Source organism: Saccoglossus kowalevskii, chromosome 3, assembly GCF_978046115.1.
Source record: "Saccoglossus kowalevskii chromosome 3, keSacKowa6.1, whole genome shotgun sequence".
Lineage (NCBI taxonomy): Eukaryota > Metazoa > Hemichordata > Enteropneusta > Harrimaniidae > Saccoglossus > Saccoglossus kowalevskii.
In genome coordinates, this window is record NC_140643.1 from 23,283,531 (window position 1) to 23,305,365 (window position 21,835).

At 38.1% G+C, this 21,835-nt stretch overlaps 2 protein-coding genes and 1 pseudogene across 2 annotated transcripts; all 3 read right to left on the reverse strand.

Moving 5' to 3' along the window:
• Positions 1 to 1,185: 1,185 nt before the first annotated feature.
• Positions 1,186 to 1,914, reverse strand: LOC146747568 (uncharacterized). The gene has a single exon (XM_085497367.1). The coding sequence runs from the start codon at positions 1,912 to 1,914 to the stop codon at positions 1,186 to 1,188; it is 729 nt and encodes a 242-aa protein (XP_085353493.1).
• Positions 1,915 to 2,104: 190 nt separating this feature from the next.
• On the reverse strand, positions 2,105 to 3,766 carry LOC146747569 (uncharacterized). The gene has a single exon (XM_085497368.1). It carries the CDS (start codon positions 3,764 to 3,766, stop codon positions 2,105 to 2,107), a length of 1,662 nt encoding a protein of 553 aa, XP_085353494.1.
• Positions 3,767 to 15,048: 11,282 nt separating this feature from the next.
• Positions 15,049 to 20,345, reverse strand: LOC100377874 (cytochrome P450 2H1-like; annotated as a pseudogene).
• Positions 20,346 to 21,835: the final 1,490 nt, after the last annotated feature.

The following is a 21,835-nucleotide window of genomic DNA, read 5'->3' on the forward strand; positions in this document are numbered from 1 at the left end:
GCAGGCGTCATAGATGGTTATCTCATGACCGGAGTCTCAGATTTGACTCGCAAGGCCATAAGGAATGACATCGTGGTACCTGGGTCAGCCTGCATGCCCTGTGGTGGCAACCCCCTTACTTTATTCATAAAGAAACAATTGAGCACAAAGAGTGCCAAATGGTACAGTATGACTTGAAAGGTTACAGAATTACACATGTTAATGACCAACAGCAGGGTGGGTGGGTGGTTTGCTGATTTCTGGAACGGACCGATGTGGACTCGTGTAGAATCGAGAGTGAACTGATTAGCTAAGGTTTTAGGTGGCTATTTAAGCCAAATGATAAAATGCCAAAGGTCAGTGTTAATCCCCAAGCGACGCGATGGTTAAGACTGTGTGTGCTTGAATGAAATGCCAAAGTTCAGCCTAAAGTCTCATTATGCAAAACAATAGGTGTTGGGATTAAATACTGTGTCCAGTGTGCATTAACACTGGTTACAAAATATATGCATATTTGTAACCAAATAATTAATGCCCAATAAAAGACACAGACACAAGAGTTGCCGAAAAATTAAGGAGGGATGAGCTCGCGCCGGCAGGCGTCGTGGCGTTCCTGCCTCATGATGTAAGTCGCCTGTGACTGACATCATCAGGCCTGAAGCGTGGTACCTGGGCGTAGCCTGCCACCAGCAGTGACTGTACGCGCAGGCGTCATAGATGGTTATCTCATGACCGGAGTCTCAGATTTGACTCGCAAGGCCATAAGGAATGACATCGTGGTACCTGGGTCAGCCTGCATGCCCTGTGGTGGCAACCCCCCAAATTTAGAACATGACGATGCAGAATAGGAATGTGGGAAAGCTAGACTATTAGTGACAATAAGTGGAATAACAGGAAATTATGCTAGATTACAGACTTAACGAACTACTAAATTCACGAAACATGATAATTGCGACATAATTCAAAGTTATCGATATGACAATAAGTGGAATAACGGTAAATTGTGCTAAATTACAGACTTAACAAAATACTAAATTCACAAAACGTGATAATTGCCACGTAAATCGAAGTTATAAAACGAAAGATATGAATGCCAAACATTGATTAGAAATAAAACTCAAGCAACCAATAAAACGGCGACAAAAGGTGAGTGCTGGGTGACAATGTCCGGTGTCATGGAAGTGTTCTGTATTGCCATGTGTCCGCTTAGGCACTAACAAGACGTGAAGGTACTGACCGCAGGACTGCCACTGGTGTCGTGATGTAAATTTGATATGAATCGCTTCGCCATCTACCTAAGGTTTTGATGAGCCAATCAGGGAGGTTGGCCTTGGCAGCGGATGTTGCTGCACCACTGCGAAAGCTGTGTGTTGAGTACAGGTGTGCATTTTGGACACCAGCGCGTGTGATTAGTTGACGCGTTATGTCATTGAGGGCTTGACGCGTAAGAAAGAGACCGTTTCGGAATATGAAGGCTGGGTGATGGTCAAACCTCTGTTGTAGCTGCTGATATTCTTTGTATGCTTGTACTGCGCAAACAGATGATCCAGATGGGGCAATGACAATGTCACAACCCCGTCTGTATGGATCTGTCTTTGATGTCTTGATTCGTATGGTAAGGTCGGTGCCTGCGAGGATATCAGAGTTCAGTAGGGTGCGACGGCTGTCGTATGATGTAGTTGTTGGTGCTGTAAATTCACTCACACGTAAGAACCCGAAGAATGCCATAGTGATAGCTGCCCATAGCATTGTTTTATCGTGTGCATGTAGATAGGGATGTGATCGGATTTCTGGTTCTAGCAGTTTCATAATATCAAAGGTGATTGGTAGGCGTTCACACGATGTCTCTCCATGAAGACGCTTGATGCCCTGGAGGGTGTAATGCAGCACCATGTTATCTTTGATGGTGTCAGGAAAGCCGCTTTCAATGTTCATGCGGAGTATAGCTGCTAGGTATACTTTAATTGACCGATATGCAAGGCCTTGTGAGGCCAAGTATGTGATGAAGAGCACTGTGGATTGCTGAGTTAGCGGCAGCGGGGTTATGCCATGGCTGTGACAGAAATTGGTGTACTGGAACTGCCCAGTATGGTATGTTCTTCTCGTGTTCAGCGCAATGCTATGATCAATATAGTGGTGAGCTTGCCTTACAAGGTTCTGAAGGTTTCCAGTTGTGGTGGTCATATGACGTCCAGCTGGCGTAGATCTGGAAACTTGGTTGGTATCGATTCGCTTGTGGTGCCAGGCTGCGAAATCTGGAGATCTGTTGACGAGATAGAGAATCAGCAATCTCATTGTTGATACCTTTAATGTGTGTAACCATAACATAGAAATTGTTCTGAGCTGCAGTGAAGAAAATACGTCTGATGAGGTGCATGATGCGAGGGCAAGGTGTCGACCCTTTCTTCCAGATCTGTACAACTGACAAATTATCACAATGAAATAAAATACGCCTCCCATGCAAGAGATCGCCCCAAATTAGGCAGGATAGTAGGATGGGAAGAAGCTCTTTCCAGGCGATTGATAGGGTAGTGTCTGATGAAATGTATGTTGGCCATGTGGCTGAGATCCACTGTCCTTGGAAAAACGCACCAAAACCCAGAGTGGCTGAAGCGTCAGTATAAAGATCTATATCAGCTGCTGATGTCCAGTTTGATGCAAGCAGTGGTGCCGTGCCATTCCAGCTGGGTAAATAATCGCACCACCATTTAACATCTAGTCGAAAGTCCTCTGTAAGTTGTATGGTGTCTTTGAGATTGGGAACTGATGTACCAATGTTGATCATACGCCTGAGAAATATGCGGCCAGCTGGAATGCACTTGCATGCAAAACTAAGAGTTCCAATCAGGGAGAGTAGTTCACGTTTTGAACACGACTTGCGATAGAGCCAAGTTGGTAATAATGATGATAAGTCACTAAATTTATCACTTGGGAGCCTGATGACCATGTCAACAGTGTGCAACTCGACACCTAGAAACGTTATTGTTGTAGATGGGCCTTCTGTTTTGTCAGTAGCAACCGGGACTCCTAGTTCTTGGCAGGTATACAACATTTTGTCTATGTTTTGCTGGCACTGGCTTGTATTTGGAGGCCCAACAGTAAGGTAGTCATCAAGGTAGTGCAAGATGTCTGTAGAGCCAATGCGATGTGCAACTATCCAGTTAATGGCGTCTGCTAGTTGGTTGAATAGGTATGGTGCAGAGCGTAATACAAATGGTAACACACGATCAAAGAAATAGTGACCTTCCCAGTAGTAGCCCAGAAGGTGCCAGTCTTGTTTCCTCACTGGACATAGACGAAAGGCATGTTTAATGTCCATTTTTGCCAGTAGTGTTTGTGGGCCATAATTGTTAATCATAGCCACTGCATCATCAATACGGGAGTATGATAGGGAATGATCTTCCCTGGAGATGTTAAAGTTGACACTTTCAAACTTTGGCTGTGACAGATCCATAATTATCCTATAACCACCGTTTTTCTTTGGACGTAATCCAAGAGAGTTCACCACAAAATTTGGTAATGGAGGTTTCTGAAAGGGTCCAATTGTGTGCCCTAGTTGAAGTTCTTTATTTATGGAAGCTGTAATAAGAGCAGGGTTTAAGAGAGCTGACTTAGCGTTTTTTGTAAAGCGTGGATAATGCTTCCCTGTGAAACCAAGATTAGCACCATTGATGATGAGTGACAGTATTGAGGCAACAAATGATTTGTTTGGATGACTATGTAAGGCTTGTGCAAAAGCCTCAGGCTTGAGTGGTGTTTCTGGATGAATTGTTCGAAATATGTCCATTTGCAGAATTCTGTCGACGAAAGGGCTGGAATGGTGGTGGTTGTTGGTTGGACTGGAATTGGCCACGAAAAAGCTGATTTCCTTCTTCTTCTGGTGTGCGATGGAATGTTGCTGAATGGCTTGTAGAGTGACAAATGTTACATTTGTGAATGCGGTTGTGGCGACATGGAGTGTTGCAACGACCACGGTTGAAATCTCTGCAGACGTTGTTATTGTTAGAACTTTGATTTGTTATATTGTTGTTGACCCAGCGGTAGGGGTCTTGCCATCGAGTACAGTCTTGGCGCATATGTCCCTTTTTGTGGCAGTTGGAACAAACTGGAATTAGTAAATGAAGATTCTGCTGGAAATGTGCATAATCTAGCTGTGCATTTGGGATACTCCAGTTCCGCAAATCGGGATAGCGGGCATGATCAAGGCGAAATTCTTTGTCATAAGCCAGCCATGCCTCTGGTTTGAAAGTCTTAGCCCTACGTGCTATGTGACGCTGGTAATTAAACAAATGGACTGCTTCTTCTGGATGGTAATAAGCCCTGTAGGCCGCAAATGTTGACCAGCAGTCTAGCCAGTCATTGAAGTCTGCTATTTCGTTACGTTTCGCCTGAGTGGAGAATACTGCTACTGACGGATTGTCTGGGTCAAATGAAATGTGTGTATTGGACGTTCGCGTGGAATTAGGCTTCAAAACATCGGGTGTAGATCTGAAAAATCGGTGAACTTACCCCTGTTTGAGAGTGAGTTTAACAACTGTTGATCGACAAATGGCAGATGCAGGTTTGCTGGAGGAATTGTAGCAGAGATCGGCTTTGGAGTTACTGTAATGCTGGAGTTTTGCTGTTGTGTGGACGCCATGTTGGAAGTTGAACTGTTGTTTACTTGACCGTTGACCTCTGTTGCGCCCCCTATGGGCGGAAGATGTGGTGTATTCACCAAATGCATGATCGGCTGGTTTTCTAGTTGCCGTACTGGGTGCTCGGCTACGATGTTCGACGCAGTAGTTGGTATCGATGAGGTACTAGCTGGTTGGAATGGATTGTTTTCTGAGCTCTGCCTACTGATCATGGCTTGGAGTGGTTGATTATTTTGGACGTGATGTTTAGGTTGCTGCAGGCTGCGAACCAGTTCGGCCAAATCGTTCCGACTCATTGCGACAATGTCGTTTGCAGGTCCTGTGTCGACTGTGGAGTTGCTGGATTGGTGTAGGTCTGGTGGGCTATTTAAAGATTGTTCTGAAGAATCGACATATCGTGATGGTCTTTGTGTTTTCCGTGAAGGTCTTCCGGCGCCACGTCCTCTGTTACCGCGACCGCGACCAGGCATATTGGCTGGCGAGAACGTTAAAAAGTAACTTACGTAAAAGTACGGCAAGCGGTGTAATAACTTCGAGTTAGAATGCCGGCTGCGTGAAGGATTGCTGATTTCTGGAACGGACCGATGTGGACTCGTGTAGAATCGAGAGTGAACTGATTAGCTAAGGTTTTAGGTGGCTATTTAAGCCAAATGATAAAATGCCAAAGGTCAGTGTTAATCCCCAAGCGACGCGATGGTTAAGACTGTGTGTGCTTGAATGAAATGCCAAAGTTCAGCCTAAAGTCTCATTATGCAAAACAATAGGTGTTGGGATTAAATACTGTGTCCAGTGTGCATTAACACTGGTTACAAAATATATGCATATTTGTAACCAAATAATTAAATATTTTTCAAATTCTTTTAGATGATCCTTGTGAAACCACCCCTTGTATTAATTGTACTGGGTATGCTGAGGAATTTGATTGCCATTGTGTGGCTGGATTCATTTTTTATGATGGGCTTTGCCAAGGTAAGGTAATGTAATGTAATATATAGTCTTGCCTGAAATCAATGTAGTGTTCCACTTGCTTTTTGCCATTTTGTCCGTGCCTATATAGCTGCCAGTAAATGCTGCAAGCGGGGAATTCCCCATAATCAGTAATCTCAAATGACATTGTTCACATTCCCAAACAACCAAGCCATTCTTATGTGAATAGCCGACTACTGTTTACTTAAACAGTGTAGCTAGGCATAGGTGGAGTGGCCTATAGTGATTGATACCACATACCAGTACCGGTACATGCAATGACAGCATGGCAAAATACAGTTTTGATGATCACACTAGAAAAGACACAAGAGAATCAGGGGGGACCCTAAGCTTTAGTGTGCAATCGTCTTAGTTGACTATTTCATGATATTGGGTTATGTGGTGCTTGAGTGAGGGCGCCAACTATGGAGACTGCTTGTAGACATCATTGGATCTGTCTCCCATGAACAGTCTTAATTACTGACTCATCTCGAGATGTGGGCAATGTGTTGTAACAAAGTTTTGATTCTCTGTGTTTGATACGCCAAGTGGGACGTGGAAAGAGTACATACAAAATAAAATAAAATCTGAGATGATGGGTGGGTGAAAAGATAACTTGAAAATGTTCACTGTGTGAAACAGGAATTGTAATTGAATTGGGCAATTTGACAACAGTAACACTAAGGAATGCGTTATGTAATTGTAATTGGCCAAGATATCAAAATGCATAAATATGCACCAGGTCAGCGAATAATTCATGAAGAGCTACATTATTATGAGTGGGAACATGACTGATAAATTTGAAATAGGAGTGAAGAATAAAGGATGCTCTTTCGTATGCTTTAAAATATTACACAAGGCAAATCTGTTGGGGAGAGGAAATCCTGGAAGCAGGGCAGTGTTCAGTGCATTACAATGGTTAAAACCTGAGTGCCAGAGAAATCTATGAGTAAAATTTGGATTCAAATCTGAAATCTGATAGAAGAAAGCTAGCGCAATGCAATCTCTAGGAAGTGTAACCAATTTAACAACATTGCAAATTACAAAAGACACAATTTAAAACAAACATTGAAGTAAATGTCTGCTGAAAGGTTCAATTAGGTACTTGCTGTCAAACATAGCACAATGCTAAATTCTATAAAATCAAAGCACCGAATCAATGTTAGAGCACCATAGTTCTCTTTGCAAAGTTTTAAATGTTATGTCATCTTGTATCTTGTAGTTAGTGGCAATTGTTTTGGTTATATATAGCTGGATAGCATTAGTACCAAGGTATACCAACGTCACAGACTTTTATCAGCCAGTCTAGATTCACTTTTGCAAACATTGTAATACTGTGAATAATGACTGTTACACAGGTTTGTTTCCCAACATGCGAAAGTAGGTCTTGAAGGTGGTGGGTGTGGTACCACATGTGAAAATTTTGCTGTACAGGAAAAGGAATGCTGGCGTGCTGGAGGGTGTCTGTCTGAAGTTGATGAATGCACAAATGGCACAGATGTATGACTAGGTAGATGTAGTAGCGAAGACTTAGCTGCAGCAAAACACATCTGTTATGTGTAATGAGATCATTATGTTGTATCTCTGAGCTGAGCAAGATGTTGATATTAAATGTTGATGCTGAGGTGATGTCACTTTCTGTATTGAGGCTGGATATAGTGACGTTTCCATGGTGAGCTGTGTGGTGAATAGTGACATGATGTGTTGAAAAAGACTTGAGCTTCTATTTATACGTGGTGGCAAAGTCTTACATCTGATGTAGGAATAGTCACCATGTGTGAATGCATGCAATTACAAAAAGTCTCCCAATTACTGATGAAAGTCTGGGTTTAGTATTGGGAGCTGTTCAAAGTAGAAAAACAAGTTTTTAAGTTTGTCTGGTAGTAGTAGGATGACCCTGTGAATTATATCTAACTCAATGCTGCAAAAAGTGATGACTGATGATGGGCCTTCAATCTTGTTGGCAGTAATAGGGATACCAAGTGAAAAGGAAACGTGAAAAGCAAATGTTCATAATTATGTCTTTGTTGCGTTTGTGTCTTGATGTCTGACTACCCATCCGATGCAATGTGATTGAATAGGGAAGGTTTGAAGCACACGCCAAATGGTAGAACATGGATGAATAGTCTGAATGCATTTGCAAGCAGAGAGACAGGTCTACGTTTGTTAATCATGCTTTTGACATCTACATGTGTAGTTTTCTTTTGGTATTAACGCTAGTTGGAAGGAGTTATTCAGTAAATGGACCAATGGTGTGCTCCAGTGGAACCTCCTTGAAATGGCTTGTGATACAATATCTTTGTGGTTGAGGGAGAGACTCTGTACTTCTCTATAAGAGGCATGGGTTCAACAAATTGTTTGTCTGGATGGTTAGGATGTTATTAGGAGAACTTGATGCTTGCAGTGTTGTCATATGGATAAAATTTTCTTTCCGCAAGGTTGTAATAGTTGAACTTTGTCATAAATATGTTATTGCCAGTATGAGATATACCCTGTTTCGTACCACACACAGATCTCAAAGCGGATATGATTACAATAACCTTTATTATGATTTTTAGAAGATGCATGTTCTGTGAATCCCTGTGGCTCAGATGGAACATGTCATACAATTCCTGGAAAATCTGATTATAACTGCAGCTGTCGCCATGGTTACACTGTGAATGAAACATGCCAAGGTATTTCACAATTAGTTATATTGCCGGTTATATATATACCCCATCAACATAATATTCTTCATAAAATGAAATTCTAACACACCCCTTTCTAGTTTTCTTATCATTTTCATAAATAACCAGGGAGTATTCATTGCAGGTACACGTAACCCATACAACTAGTAATATTATTTTTCAGGTAATCTATGTACAAACTCAGCATGGTTTCTAGGACACTCTGTGCACTGTTTCTGCTTTTTATCAGTTATTAGGCAAGCTCATTTGAACAATATGCTAGGCAGATGACACAAACAAACTATTGACATACTTTGATTATGATGGTCAATTGAGCTTACATTCAAAGATTGTTCTTTAATATACTCTGAGTTTGTATTGCCCACGCCAAACTGACATCTTTGGTATGGTTACATACTGTAAATATATATATATATTTTTTTTACAGAAAACCAGAACTCTCATTCTGTTTACTTTGAAATTGCTGCAGCAGTAACTGGTTGTATTTTTGGTACAATTTTGGTCGTGCCATTAGTCTGGTGGTTCTTCAGAAAAACGAAAACAGCTAAACAAAATATCAATGCATTGCATTGTGAACAGTGGTCGGATGAAGGTAGGACGTGACTAAAGTTACACATAAAGATCTGTGCTCTCATTATTTCCCATTTCAACTGATCTAAAAATACTATGACTAAATCACTGCAATACACACTGAACACAAAATTCTCTCCAGTACTGAGATATAGATTATAACTATAATAGTATTTCAATGACATTTATTTGAGCAATTGAGATAAATGATTCCTGATAAAAGATGCATGTCAATGAAGTTAAATAGATAACAAATATTCTCTGCTTTCATTGCAATTATTGACTGCACAAATTAAGAGCATGGTATACATTTTGTTTATTTTTAAATATATTCATATTTTCCTCAGGTAATAAAGAAGACGTTCAATTCCAAGGAAGTACTTCTCCGCAGATATTGCTACTTTACTCAAAAGACTGTAATTTACATATCAATGTTGTAGATTGTTTAGCCAGGTTTTTATCTGTACAATGTGGCTGTTGCATTCACTTTGACCTCTGGCAACGAAAAGAAATGATTCCCGCTAAAACTGAGTGGTTATTCCAAAAGATAAATATGGTTGACAAGATTGTCATTGTAGCATCACATGGGACAAGAGAAAGATGGAATGAAAGATGTCATGATGGTACACATTTGTATAAATCACTTTGTTTAAAAGATGATTTATTAAATGCCGCACTGAATATAATTTGTAGCGATTTCAATCTTGGGATGAAGTCTGAACGATTTGGTAAATATGTCACTGTGTACTTTGATTACTGTAATTACAGTGATGTCCCCGAACCTTTGAAAATGCTCGGCGAAACATTCCCACTGTTGAAGTCGTTGGAACATTTTTATTTGTATCTGAGAGATGTGAATGTGAGATCATTGCATGGTAAGCGCAAAGTTGCAGAGATGGAAACGATGTTGAGACACAGTGAAGCTGGCCGGGCATTAATAGAAAGTGTAAAATTGATGAAGGAATTTGTGAGTGAAAATCCAAAGTGGTATGTTTTGCATCTGTCTGACTTAGAGTGTGGTGGAGAATTCAGTAGCAATGACAGTCTCGGAATAAGTGTAGATGATGCATCTGATGGAAGTAGAGTTAAATTGGAATATACAGCCAATCAGGGAGGCAGTGTAGATACTAGTGTCATGAGTATACCCTTTTTAGGTCCAAATAACAATGATGTGGTGCAGCAGGTAAACATAGAGACTAGTAAACCAGTAGCATATGGAATCAGTGATGACTGTGGACATTATGTAAGGGTAGAATCAACAGATGAGGAAAGTGTTTTAAAGTCTGAAGTGCCTGTAGAGGTCACTGAAAATAGCCCATTTGTTAGTCCTTATGAAGATGGGTACCGCTCAGTAATTGCAGAACAGCCTAATTTGACATGTAACAAATGTAACACTCGGCCGCAACATCAAATGTGCAAAAACTGTGCATTAATACCAGTATCTTATGCTGCAGATAGTAACAATCAGGAATCTATAAATCTTACTTTATCTTACGTTGATCCAGGATTCAATAAACATAAAAATAGTCTGGCTTCTTCAGAGTTTGAAAACATGGTCTTAGCTGTAAATTCAAAATCATGATTATTATTCATATACATGATTGAGTCGCGACGTGTAACAGATATGTTGTGTTTGTGAACATGTATCAACGAAGAACGGATTGCTCTTTTCATAGCAATGCTTTATATTTATTTTGCTACCGGTCACTGTCCAGACAAGATTAACCAGTGTGATGTTTTTATAAATGATTATGTACTCTGATAAAAAAGTTATTTGTTTGGGCAGAAACATAGTGGTTGTCACTACCACCAATATGTCTGAATATCGACCCACTCGTGGCACATCAATGGAAATGCCACTTGCATCTAACTCTCCATGTGACTCTGACGTCTGGAGTTACGGACACACGTGTTAACTTCTGTAGCAGTATTTTACATTGTTCCATTGTTCAAAGTCTGAATTAGTTGTATTTCAAGTACATATAATGTAAATGGTAATTCACTAAGTATCAAGTTATGTTCTGTTTATATGAATAAATTAATTTAATTGTTACAGCGTCTCATTGTTTACTCCCGAGTGTTAAGCACACAATAGGAGTCTTAGGAGCTATATATCTTGATATCTCAAGAACCATTTTTCGATAAAACATGATGCATAGTTGCAAATTTCTCGTAAATAAGCGCCATTTGGTGACTGGATTGCACGTGAAACATTTACGTTACATGGTTCTGTTTGTAATATAGTTAACGACGATCCAGATAATCGCATACACGTTACAATTGAATAACTAGTCTTTTTTTGTGCAATTGGATCACAGTGTATTTTTTTTTCATTTCCACCGAAAGGTGGTTAATTAACATTTGTATTGTGATGCTATCAAATAGGCGAGGTCAGCGGGGACAAGCGCTTCTGGGACTTTCGAAAGTCCCGGATGTGTCAGTGTGATAACCCCACGCGCAATGATATTCACATACTACACCTATGTTTTAGATAGGAGGGTTTATATAAATAGAAATACGACCTAACGGAAACTCTTCACTTCTTTGTAACTATACATGCTTAATTTTCATATAGAAATTTTTCCAAACAAATTTAGCGATTTTTCGAGATTTTGTCTTGTTATACAGAAATCTGGAGACTTTCTTTACACCGGTAAGTGTTAATTACCCCCAGCTCTGGAACACGCTGCGCGTCGGACACGATTGTCTGACCATTTACCGAGTAGACATCAATGGGTTCACAGTGTACTATAAATCCAACGACTAGAATGAAGTTCGTATTTTTGAAAAGTCTACTCTTCATCCTTCATTCAACTGCTAGCATACTTTGCCAGGTAGTCGGTCTTGCTGGTAGGCTGACAACAGCATTTAAAACGGCAATATTGTAGTTTCCATGCTTATGGAACTTCTGCAACCATGATTGTTTTACTTAATGTCTCGATAACATAGGGCCATCAGATGTTTAATGTGCTATGATCCAATTGAATGTTTGTGTATTGTGATATATCACTACTATGTTGAAAATCAACGACCTTCCTATTGAAAGACCAGTGAATCATCTTAAATGCAATAGTTTTCAAAAAGTAGGTGATTATGGACTTGAAGCCACATCTCTTGGCTGAATGACGTACAATACATTGTTTTTACCCAGGATTTAAAAAAATAAAGGGAATGACCAAAAGGTTTTAATGTGCTAAATTACACACAAGCTACCAGTTTATTATAGTCAGCCCCCATACTGAGGACCCTCATACTGGGATAGAAAACTCACTCAGTGACATCTTTTTTTCGTAGTCGAATACAATAGCAGAATACAGCCTTCTTTGGGATTACTTGGACTAATAATGTGTATTACACTTCGACCTGAATGGCACCCCTGGCAATATATCTATCTAACAACTAACCAGACAAGAAATTATCATTGAAGCAAATAATCACAAGCGCATTCTCAATTCCATCTTTTGCAATACAATGCCATCATTTGACCTTTAATGTTATCGCTCACTACAGATTGCCATTTTTTCAGACTGTAATCATGTCTCATGTGGAAAAGTATTCCTTCTGTTTGCAATGTCATGTTATTGCAATGGTAAGATTAAATTGTATTTCTTATTCTATTTGAACTTTTTAATGGCATTATCATACTGGTGGAGTGACTGACTGCAGCTGGTTATCTGCATTTTGTGGGAGGCAGGCATAGACACTAATTTGTACAGAAGAGCACTGCTCACTCCAAATGATTATAGCATACACACAAACGTGTCAACTCAATAATGTCACGAAGGTTTTTTTTAAATATTTTGGCACAATTAATGAAGGAATGTCGCCTTTATTCTCAAATCGGAGTTGCCGGTCTATAATAATCAATGAATGAATGAACTTAGTTAATCGCTGACTCACCACTTCTACCAAAACACTGCATGAACAATATAAGCCTCTATTCAAACTTTAGCACGAATGTATATATATATATATATACATTCTGTGAAAGAATAAAAAAAGCCATCTGTCGTATTTTCAAACTACACGGTCTGAAAGTCACAATCGAAGCTAATAAAAATATTGTCAACTTCCTGGACGTCACATTCAACCTCACTGACAGCTCTTACAATCCATATATTAAACCCAACAGCCACCCACTATACGTACATAGAGAGAGCAACCACCCACCCTCCATCAAAAAGAATATACCGGCAGGAATCAACAAACGATTGTCATATCTTTCATCAGACGAAAAACACTTTGATCTAGCCGCGCCACCTTACCAGACAGCTCTAAATCAAAGTGGATATGATTATCACCTCAAATTCGAACCCCCACGGAAAGAAGAAGAACAAACAGACCTCGTAACAACATCCTCTGGTTTAACCCTCCCTTCAGTAAAAATGTCACTAACAGCGTCGGGAGAAGATTCCTCACCCTGGTTGATAAGTGTTTCCAACATGGAAACAAACTCAGGAAAATTTTCAGCCGTAACACCATCAAATTGAGCTACAGTTGTACGAATAACGTGAAGCAAATAATCTGCAATCAAAACAAACAACAGCTTACAGCGGCCAACACCAATACACCCAGTACCGAGATCAACAGATTATGTAACTGCCGTAAGAAATCTGAATGCCCCTTAGACGGAAATTGTTTACAATCGGCCCTGGTTTACTAAGCTAATATCAGACGGCAAGACAACAAGTGTGAAACATATGTGGGACTAACAGGAAATGAATTTAAAACCCGGTACATAAACCACACAGCATCGCTACGCAACCAATCATTGAGAAACGCAACAGAGCTCAGTAAATACGCTTAGTCATTAAAAGACAATAACATCGATTACGACATCAAATGGAGAGTGTTATCGCGTGCTGCACCATACAATACTTCAAGCAAACGTTGCAACTTATGTATTAGAGAGAAATATATTATAATTTTCCAACCACATTACTGTAGTTTAAATAAAAGAAATGAGCTTTTTTCTTCCTGTAGACACAGAGCCAAATCGTTGCTATGCAACAACTAGTTTTAATACCGTAAACACACTCCATTGTTATGCAAATCTGTAGCGCTTATAACGTAGTCTGTTTCGGTGGTTTATTTAATAAAGTCTTAACTCCTGATGAGTGAGGTACTCCATGTACCTTACGAAACAGTACTGTAGAGTGAACTTTACTCATGTAGTCGTGTCTTAATTTCTCTGTCCACGTATGTATGTATATATATATATATATATATATCCTCTCCCTAATAATAAAATACAATATTCAAGCCCACTAAACACTTATAATGAAAAAAATATGAATTCATAATCCAAATCTGTCATCTGCCAATACACTAAATTATGTTTTCCCATATTCCCAGCTATGAAATGCAATAACAAAACAAAGGAGACAAGAAAACATTCTGGAAATTTACACTTAAGTGATGACTGTCACTTGTCATTCATCATAACAAATTGTATTTGCGTATTTGTCTACACAATTATACCATCACAAATCATGCATCCTTTTCCCAACTCTATACAAATCATTGTGAAAATGATACAATTACATGTACATATATATTCTGAATACGTGATAACCGTCACCTCCCAGTTATTATATCAAAATGCGTTTTTTCGTAACTATCATGTATCGCCTCCCCAATATAAACTACCAACAGTACAAGTAAATTTAAATATTTTGAAAATCGTCAACTGTCAATTATAACAGTGTTATCTCGTATTTAATTATATCACCAACAAGTCATGTACATCATCCGAGCTATAAAACACCATATTTTATAATTGAAAGAAATATATCATTCTAAAGTTTTGTTTCTCGTATTTATCATAACTATTCAATAAGAAAAAACATTCACTACCAATAATCTAAATGCAATACAATTAAATGAAAACATTATGAAAATAGTCACACGTGACCTTCATTTGTTATGTTAGTTATTATACCGAATTGAGTTTCTCTTATTTGGAATAACAATTTATACCATTACTATCTCATCCTAAACTATAATATGTAATAATCTACAAACGATACCATATAAATGTTAACGTTCTGAAAACCGTATCTAAGTGATGACAGTTCCTTGCCACTTATTACAAATTGAGTTTCTCCTTTGTCTATAATATACCCTCCACCAATGATAAAATGCCCATTTGAACTAAACAAAATACAATATTCTACATTAACTATAACTAATAAGCTACATAACCATTATCAAGTGCGTGGTATACAACGAATTTTGTGGTCGGCAGGCTTGTTTATAAGGCTCATTCCACTTTTCGATTTTAATGCAGCAGCATCCTCGGCCAACTCAAATCTAAAACGTTGGATGATGGAGGTAAAAAAAAAAGAATAGCTGACACCGGGCTATATTTTCACCAGGGCATTTGCGATGACCTGTCAATAAATGGTAAAGAAACAATTATAAACAAAAACTATATATGTGAAATCAATGAAAATACTCAAAATGGTTGTTATTCACACAACTTAAAATATTGAAAACTGTGATTACGCCAGGTGGAATATTATATTGAAATGTTTTTGTATATACATTATATATATATGGCTAATTGTAATGTGCCTCAAAACGTGCATAGAATTAGTGTCATTGAATTCAGTCGTGTATATCTCACCTCTACCAAATGCCATGAAGGCAACCTTGTTTATCAGCTTTCCATCAGGACCAATAAAACGACTTGGGTCGTACTTTTCAGGATTTTCCCAGAATTCTGGATCCATGTGAACAGAGTGAAAATTTGGGAGAACATAGCTATCTTTAGGAATATCATAGCCTCCGATTTTACAATCCTTTGTATTACTGTGTGGAGCAGCGAGGGACAATGGCGCTACCATTCTCATGGCCTCCATTATTGCTGCCTGGGTGAATGGCATACTGTCATAGTCATTAATGGTTGCTCTGCGACTTGTACCAATGACATCAACGATTTCGTTGTGTATTTGCTCTTGAATTTCTGGATGTTTAACGATAAACACAAACGCCCATCGAAGTGCAGTATAGGTAGGATCTGTAGCAGTTCGGAATAACTCGCTAACAGAAGATGTAGCTGTTTCCTTGACATTTTTCAATTCTTTGAAGGTCGATGACTGTCTAACCCCATGATTGCGAAACTCTTATCCGATTAACGCTTCTGTATAATCTCGGGGGTCGTTCAAATCCACGTTGTCTTCACGTGCTCTAGTTTGCTTCCTGAAGTAGTCGTGCAGTTTAGCGTAATCAGACTTCATTAATTTCGGTATGCCATAAGGAATGTGCCAGAGGAAGGGTATAACGTTAGCTGCTATATTATATTTCAGATAAGAGACAAACCCATCGTTCTCTTCTAACACTTTCTTAAATGTTGTGTCACTATACTCCCATCTTTCCCCAAATAGAAAAATGCTTATAACATTCATGATGGCGTACCGCAGAAGATGGCTACAGTCAACAGGCTTGCAATTGGTGGCTCCAAGTGCCTCACACAACATCTCAGCTTCTTCATGAATCGTTGCCTCTAAAGATCTCTTGGTAAAGTCACGTAATTGCGTACCTATAAAAGTACGACGCTCCTTCCACACATGATCAGCGTTTCGACTTACTATTCCTGAAAATACATTATTGCTAATTAGTGATGTTAAAGCGCGGTAGTCGTCACGCTGCGCGTGTGCGGCATTTGTGTTGATAAACATTGATTTTCCCACAATTCAATGCGCTCTTCAAATGGAAGTCACAAGTATGAGGTTTGACCTGGGCGCGACTTGCACTGATTACCGCCGATGACTCCTTGATATCTTCGAATAACATGAAAATTACCTAATTAAAGCTTGGAAACGTCTCAGTTTGTACTCGTTGATCTGCGAAACAGTGAAAGTCGCCATCTTTGTTTATATGAGACCCATATATCTCGCACATGCGCAGCGCGACGACTACCGGCTTTAACTTTGCATATCATGGGAATGAGATAATATGAAAATACCAGTCAATGTGTTTCTAATAATAACCATCGTAACAATAGCAGATTAAATTGTCCTAATGTCACTATCACGTAGTCTCAAACATCAAATAAATTTGTCGTGGCAAAATGCAATAATTATATATTAGCACTCTGCACATAACAATGATATTAAATGTCCGGACTGTCACCTGACAAAAAAACAACAACAAATACACTATAATACACCACCATTGTGATATATGGCGATCTTAATTTTACGTATTTTACACTGACATCAAGGAGTTAAGTATTTAACTACATCAAGAGTTTCGACTTATTTGCATAACAGTCATTAAACATTTTACTAACTTGCAAAATAACCGTTCTAAAACAAATTTGTGTTAGCTTCCGTTGTTCTAAAACAACAAGCAGACAGACAAACAAACGGCTTGATGGCTGATTTGTTTGCAGTACATATATATAATGCCGAACACAATTGGATGAACACTTAATACCAACCTTCATCGGGCAATAATATATTATCAGAGTCTACATAAAGACTTCATTCATCTAAATTCACGTGCTTTAATATTTGTGCGCCTTAAAGCGGGACGGTCGTTAACTGCGCACGCGCGGGAATTGAGTCCCAAGCGACGATATCACACGCTAAAAACGCAAAGGCTCGTGGGTAGACGCTTGTTTGTGAACAATGACACGCTATGGCCACCTGACGCATGCGCAGATGACGACTCCCCCGCTTTAATACGATTATAAATACTTGCATCTGTAGGTTTTGTCAAGTGCACTACTTGATGATAAGATTCGGTAAAGGTCAGCTATGAATTTTGTGCTGCCAAATATTTTATTGAATAAAGATAAATTTACATTTTTAGCAACTTTCACCAGATATTTACTATGAAAAGGAAATGACGTCACAGCCTAGCTACTGCGTTAAGTGTAGCAATGTGGGATTATAAAATACTTAATATGTAGTTATGTTTTAACGTGAGGAATGTACTAAAATATCAGTAAAACGTATGTGAAATGCAAAATTATTGTAAGGTAATGTATTAAGTTCATAATTTAAAAATAATATAGAATGAATACAAAATACCTCACAAACACTGTCTCAATTATTTATGGGTCTGATTAATGAGAAATGAAACTATTATAGATTTGAGCGTAATGTTAAATCGTGTTTTATGCCAGTTTGTTTTGTTCACTGTTTATGGGCCTGTTGCCCCAACCTCTGTTAATATTGTCGACTAGGTTAATTCGCAAAACTTTGTGACTCAAAAGCAGGTTTACAAATATAATACAAATGAAGCAAATACATCTACGCAAAAAAAGTACATCAATGTTGATGCGAGTTTTCATGGCAGATCTACTGACTGGTGGCTGTTGTGTTTGTGGAAACGTTTCTGGCTCAAGCACAATATACTAACAGTCATGTAAAATATTTATCTCAATAATATGATTTTTTCAGCACATTTGAAGAACATCTCGCCAGACAGAAGATAGTGTTTGGCAGACTGTCAGAATGGGCCAAAGTTGAAACTACAAAAGTGTATTTAGCACACACACCAACAAATTGGATATATTGAGAAATTGACTACCATCTAGAAATTGTATGTAGCTGCTGAAGTGAATTGGGTTTACCGGTTTTCATCAAGGTGTTCAGGTGATTTACCACTTGTCTACTATATGTGGAATTTCTGAACCTTACCAGTCCAAAAATAGTAACTACCCTGATTTCTCACAACCTTTCATAATTCAGACTGATACCATAGAGCAGTAGTGGTCTCCCTAATTATCGATCTGAACCCCAAATATAGGCAAGACAAGAGCAATGCTGATGATGTGGAACTGTTGTCAATGCCACTACTGTCATGATATAAACAACGTCACAATTTTAGGTGCAGTTTTACACGAAATAACCATCATGAGCAACCTTTTCATGAGCTGGATTCCACATCTGTAGTTTAGTTTGATGCTTTGCCAGATACGACAGACCAGGAGTTAGCATAAGCTCAACAGGTGAACCAATGAATTAGAGAAGATCATTTTTCTAGATACATAAAGCAGATGTGAACTAAGGCTAAAAAGGAATACTTAGTAATCAATGGAACAAGTTGCGTGTCCTGCATCAACAGTCCTTTCCAACAAATGCTTTCACACAAATACAGAAAAAGTGATTTTGACAAACTTCATAGACAAAATACAAACATTCTTTTGGTCTCATATTTATGGGTTGAAAAGCATGTTTGAACAGTTCGAGCATTGTTGTCTAAGAAAATGTCACAGTCACATTGCTCAACCTGTCTTAATCATCAAAGGGAATAGTAGAGAACATTTTCAAAACACAGACAGGCTTATTAAACCACTAACAACATTCAGAAAGGTTCTTTAAAAACACTCAATGTACCAATGCAGGTTTCTTCATAAGCTTTCGAGATCATGGTGGTTCTATATGGCTCATTGATAAACAGACCAGCCCAGGGAATTGGTCTTTAATTAAACTATGTTAAATATATATATTGGACATATGCATCCCCGTAATGCCAGAGTGCATACTTTAAGTATTTTCGTGATTATTTATTATTACACCCCTTTTTCCCCCATGTAATGACTTAATGAGACAACAGCCATAAATGGGAATTTTATTTCCATTATGTGCTATTGCACTTCTGCATTTAATCTACTACCAAAATGTCAGTTTTAAAGGCCGAGTTCGATGAGCTGATCATAACCTCTGGTTCATAGCTTTCATCGACTATGTCACTTTCAGGTGAATCAGAATCCATAAATTGTGTATATCCAATAAATCAGAAAATTGGAAAACACTCAAATCAATTAGAAAACTTCTGTTATAATAGAAATGTGATGATTCGATTTACAACGCCATTTAAACCCAGCAGATAAGTTGTAAAGTTGTGACGGGGCATGTCTTGAAAATGTTTTTGCAAAGTGAAATTTACCAAAATAAGTACATGTATTTTATAAACCAGCTCAAAATTTGTGGGTGACCTTTCCCTTTAATTTCACACACCAATAGTCGGTACAATGTAACATACACTCCCCATTGCCCAGTGATAATTTGTTTGCCCTATGTTGTGAATGGCCATAATTAATCAATTTCAGTAGTAAATATATTGTAATATATAGTACTTATTTTATGTCTTCACATTCAGAAATTTAATATTTATTTATAATTAAATTTTTCTTGAACAATGTAGAATGATCCCTCTACTTTCTTTCATTCACAGGTTCAAGTTAAATCACCAATGTCCCTAAAAATATTAGTGCTGAAATATAATAACAATTAAAATATGATGAAGTAATACAAAATAAATGCACTATATGTGTCTTACCATCACCATTCTTCACTCTTTTGAGCGTCCATGCATCTGGTCTTTCAGAAAATATGGAGTTGTTATCCACCAATGCTTCAGTCACAGCTTTATAGCCATTTAACACTATTACGCGTTGGGTACCGACTTTCATTGAAAATACATTTCCAAACTTCTTCGCCATTTCCATGAACTGTATATGTGGTGTATCGCCCAAATTGTATAGCATTCCTACAAATGGCCATCCTTTTGGTCCCGGTGGCAAGTTGTATTGCTTCTTAGACCTCGAAAACCAGTATACACCAAATACAATGGCGAACACAGCTGTGAACGCCGCTGTCCACGTATAATCAATTGCCACGTTGATCATAATTAGTCAGATTCTAAAATAAAAGTGTACGTCTTTAGTCATGTTAATATCATTGTCAATTTGCAGATGTCATAAATGTGTTTTGTACAGGTACAATGTTATCGCAACTCAAAATGACCGGTCTTTAATTATGTACAAGCATTCTAAATATTGAAGACCATACTTTCATGTCATGACGGGTATAAACAATGAAACAATGTCATGAAAGTATTTTAATGTCGAATGTTGCTAATGACGTATATTATATTTACATATCAAAATGGACATTGGGGTAAATCAATCTGTCTAGTAAATCACATATATTCAAGTTCGAATATATCCATTAAATACCAAAATGTATAATTCTTATTGGTAAAATATTGCAACTATATTAAATTTATATATTAAATCAAACTATTGTGTCATTCGCATTTCAATGTCCGAATTTGAGGTATAAATTCACAATAAGGTGTACGCATGTGTGTAAGGAAAAAGGTGTACAAATTGCGAAGAACAAAAACATTGAGCTGATATCAACACTTTACAACCAAATAATTAACAGTGACCAGCATTCTTTCCCTAAAAATTAATACAAGCAATTATGACGAATTTGAACGATTTGTTTTTGTTTTTCATAATTCCTCAATTAAATGTAAGTTAGTATTTGTTGGTATCACTCTTGGAGACACAGAATTAACTTTTGTTATTAACCTAAAGTAGTCTGAAGTAGCAAAATGTGTGTTTCTATATTAGTTTCAATTACAGGCTCACATGCACTGGTATTGTCAACAGCTGTTGTACCAATTTTGAAATGGACAATCAAAATGAAATCAGTGTAAATGTGAAACAAATAATACATTTGACAAGTAACCTGTATGATGTGTGGGTAATATTTTTATATTGATTTTTGTTGCATTTGCAACAAATAGTGTCCAACCAATGAGAAATCAATAGGATTGGATAAACCTCTCAGCTGGCTTCAAATACATAGTTCAAGCCTGCCTAACCAGTGCTTATACCAGGATTTAGTTACAGACATCTAGACGGTCTGTGGTTACAGCTTCATGTTCCGAGTAATCGCGAGAAATTGACATTACAATGGAAAATAAAAGACTGACACTCCCATGCAATTAATAGCCAGTGAAAATCCCGGGATTGAAACATAGGTTTGGAAGTCACTGATGTAGGCAATGAATTACTTCAAGTCGGCATAAAGATGAGGTAGTTTATTTAATCAGTGCTGAACTAGAGGCTGAAATTATAATTAATTTCGTTGTCATATAATTTGTTTATTTCAATTTCTCCTGAAGTCAAACAGAATACACTGGTGAAAAGATGTTTTGGGAGTGTAGATTACATTGTGTATGGAG